This window comes from Helianthus annuus, chromosome 13 (assembly GCF_002127325.2).
Source record: "Helianthus annuus cultivar XRQ/B chromosome 13, HanXRQr2.0-SUNRISE, whole genome shotgun sequence".
Taxonomy (NCBI): Eukaryota; Viridiplantae; Streptophyta; class Magnoliopsida; order Asterales; family Asteraceae; genus Helianthus; species Helianthus annuus.
Window position 1 is genome coordinate 33,618,103 of NC_035445.2, and position 3,770 is coordinate 33,621,872.

A 3,770-nucleotide genomic window follows, 5' to 3' on the forward strand; every position below is an offset into this window, starting at 1 on the left:
AGTGTTAGCTCAACTAGATGTTATCAATCGAGAAGAAGAAAAGATGGTGGATCTCTTTGCTAAGAAAATCAGGTTGGAAAGGAGAAGGGGTTGGAAGGATCCTCTGTACAAGCCACAGTTTCCCAGATACGAGCAGATCAGATTTACACTTGATCCAGAAACGAACACTGCTCGTTATCGTTTGGTATATGATCCTCCCAAAGTGATGAAGAAGATACCGTTGCTAAAGATGAAGACCGACTTTCTTGGAAACTTCCGTTGCTGGGTCTACGATGCAGATACTGGTGAAGCTGTGATCCTATTCAGAGATAATCAGGAGAACTTTAGAATAATAGATCCGATGTGGATTACTAACATGTCCAGATCGGATATTTTTGTTCTGAAGGATCATGAGATAAACTACTTGGTTCGGGATCGAGATCAAGCTATGAAGTTTCAGAAGATGGCCTTGTACTGCTTCAATCTGCTGGTCAACGCAGGAAGTGCATGGTCATCTCATCATCTAACAGTGGAAAGGACGTCAGAGACTTAAGACACGAAGACCGAGACAAAGCTACAGCCAAGGGGGAGTTTGTTGGTGCACTTGTGTCTGTACTTTGTCTGTATTTTGTATTGTATAAAACGATGTCTTTTGTCTGTTGTGTTTACGTCTTTTGTTGTATTTGTTTAAGTGTTTGACTGTATGTTTGACCAAGTCAACCATCCTCCTGGTTTGACTTGGCCAAACAGTCAACACTTTGTGTTTAATATGTATGCTTCGAAGGATGTCATCGAAGGATGTATTGTATCCTTCGATGACCTCGAAAGACATCTTTCGATGGACACATATGGACCTCGAAGGATATATCATCCTTCGAGGTATGTATGGATCCTTCGGAGTCTTTCGATGGACATTCTGGTCGATAGATGATCCTTCGACCAGAACTCCTTATCCTTCGTGCATGTCAACTGTTATGGGTATATATATCCCATGTAGGTTTCACTTCACAGAAGTTATTGCAAGTCATTCAGAGATATTGTGAGAGCATTGTGAGTGAACCAAGGTCTTGTAAGAGAGCATTTCAGTTTGGTCAAGGGCTGTAACCGTGTCCACTGAAATACAAGAGAAAACTTTGATATATTGCTTGTCTACTCTTTCTCTTGTTACTTTGCTTTCATCTAAACTATCGGTTTGCACTCTAGCTTGGATTCCGCACTTGCTAGAGTGTTAAACATAACAAGGAATAGGTTTATCCTCAACCTCCGAGGGACCTACAACATCTTCAAGGTTACGTTTAATGTTTTCGAACTTTGACGGATCTTGTTCATTAACATCAATAGGATCTGGCGTAACACTGTCACCCATCACAGATTGAGATTCCTGAAACTTATTAAAGCAAAACTATCAGTTTGATGATTATATTTTCATTGTAGAGTAAAAAAATGTAAAGCATAACAAAAAAAAATACCTTTGATAAACTTTTCACATTACCAACTGAATCGGACAAACATTGAACATTTGACTCAGACACATCAGACTGCAAAAATTCAGAACAGTCTCAATATATGAATACAGAAACGTAAATATAATAATTGAAGTATTACTATGTTTGGAAGAAAATAATAACCTCATTAATTTTCCATTTTTTCTCCGGAGCAGAAAGTAGATCCTCATCGGAAGATAACATTGAAATTCCATAGTTTTCTATCTTGTTGGAAATGTTAAAACTGGAAATTTTGATTTGAAAAGCAAACGTTTTGTTCAACAACACATCAAACTCAGATGGAAGTGACTGAAACGATCCTTCGTTTGAAGTGTCAACCTGTATAATGGGTTGAAATTAATAACATATATATCTGTTGTTTAATAATAAACTAATAACATTTCTCAGAATGAAAACTAATTGTACCTTTGAGTAAATATCAAGTAGTTCTTTCGAGGTTTTCTTCAAAAGCTTAGTAGATTCATAATCAAACAACGTACAGGAAACCGTTCCGGTGGAATCCTGAACCCTTAGAGGTATCTTGTATCTATTATATGATAAAATGTTAATAACTGGTAAGAAAAAAAAGGTATATGAAATTATATTTGACATTTAAAAGTAACTATAAAAAATGAATAGATACCGATGAACAGGAACAATGTCAACAACATCACAATCCGGGTTTATACACTCAAAAGACTTGTCATCCAATACGTCAAAGCTGCCATCATCTTTCTCAACCAACTCACATTTCTCTTCAATTTGCTTCTTACAATGATTGCATGATAAATAATACCAAGGCTTATCATTTGAAATTGCTATAACAGTACCAACAATGATAACCTTTTTCTCCTAATAAGTAGATTGAGTAATAGTGAGGAATAAATATGATAAAATAAATAAGATACAATAACCTTTTTTTTAATGTATACCACATCAATTGAAGCAATAAAACCGGTCAACAAAAAATCTTCAACATTTAGAAACTCATCTTCTGTATTCGATATCACTTGAGAGCATGACTGTTTACTGGTAGATGATTTAGATAACTCCTTCTCAAGATACCTATAACAGTAAAATATATTAAAAAAATTAATTAAATTTAAAACGAATAATAAAATAATAAAGATGTACCTGTCTTTGAATTCTTTTATCTCATGAATATCAGAATTTATGAAGACACGACTTGCTTCAAACATGTTAGTAAGGCCAACTTTACCTTACCTGATTATAACGGACATGTTTATTAAATGATACATAAAAAAATTAATTATGTCGACATTGTTAAAATAAGTTGTCAAAAATATAATTAATACCTTGATAAATATTCACTGTGCCAAAATGAACAAGTATAACAACATGAGCAGGGCGGTTTTTATCATTCATGTAGTTTGACAAAGTAATTGCATAATTTTCCCACAACGTTACACTAATCTTCTGATCTCTGTATAAATAATATTTTTAAATTTAATATCAAAAGAATATATTAATATATATATAAATAAAAATAGATATATTATCGTGTTGTTTATAAAATAATTACTCAAGATCCTTTAGGGTTATGTCCATTCTCTTTGTTTTAGATCCATCCTTCCTATTTGCATCTTCAATAGGATATGAGACAACCAAATAACCGATGAAATCTTACCTATTGGTGTATTCACCTCAACTTTTTTACTCAACACAGATTTAAAATTAGTGAATTTAAAAAAGTACAGAGGACCAGACCAGTTATCAGTTTTCAGAAAAGACGTGAAAGCATACAAAGATAGCTTCTGATCTTTCCAGTAACCTTAATCTTGGTTGTATCTTTGGCTAGAGATGGTTTGTGAATCAATAAACAGTCATCAACTACCAAAAATTTAAGGAACCGTTTGAAAAGCTTATGTAAACAGCTACATTGAATGAACGAACCTTGAAATAGTAAATATATATAATGACTTTTAGATCATGAACATGTAAAACTATTGTTAAAAATAGGATATTAATAAAGATATAAGAACATTAAAATATGTTACCTCTTCATCCATCAACAACATGTCAACTCGATAGATCTGGTTTTCATAACCATTCATTTTTTTATCCCACATGGATATGATCTTAGCTTTGATGGTATAGTTGGTGGAATGAGCATTAAGTGACCTGAACATAGTAATCTGATTGTTCTTCATTTGACTGGTAAACAAATAAAATGTCAGTACATGACTCTCATTCTGTTTTATATGATAATGAAGAAAATAATTGAAAACAGGGAAAATGGTTTACCTTAAAAAGTCGAAAACCAAAGCACAAGAAAGAAAAACAAAT

The 3,770-nt window shown here is 33.2% G+C and overlaps 1 protein-coding gene across 1 annotated transcript; it reads right to left on the bottom strand.

Moving 5' to 3' along the window:
• Positions 1-490: 490 nt before the first annotated feature.
• Positions 491-3,032, bottom strand: LOC110900954. The gene is made up of 10 exons (XM_022147808.1): positions 3,007-3,032; positions 2,780-2,907; positions 2,598-2,682; positions 2,396-2,528; positions 2,107-2,315; positions 1,890-2,010; positions 1,608-1,802; positions 1,449-1,517; positions 1,241-1,360; positions 491-502 (listed from the first exon to the last, which is right to left on the bottom strand). Exons 1-10 carry the CDS (start codon positions 3,030-3,032, stop codon positions 491-493), a joined length of 1,098 nt encoding a protein of 365 aa, XP_022003500.1.
• Between the last annotated feature and the right edge of the window lie 738 nt (positions 3,033-3,770).

Excerpts from the sequence above, each read along its gene's own strand:
- LOC110900954 (XM_022147808.1), bottom strand. The coding sequence starts at position 3,032 with ATGGACATAACCCTAAAGGATCTTGA. Across the intron at positions 2,908-3,006 it reads ATAACCCTAAAGGATCTTGA|AGATCAGAAGATTAGTGTAA; the intron begins GTAATTATTTTA and ends TTATTTATACAG. Across the intron at positions 1,518-1,607 it reads AAAAATGGAAAATTAATGAG|TCTGATGTGTCTGAGTCAAA; the intron begins GTTATTATTTTC and ends GAATTTTTGCAG.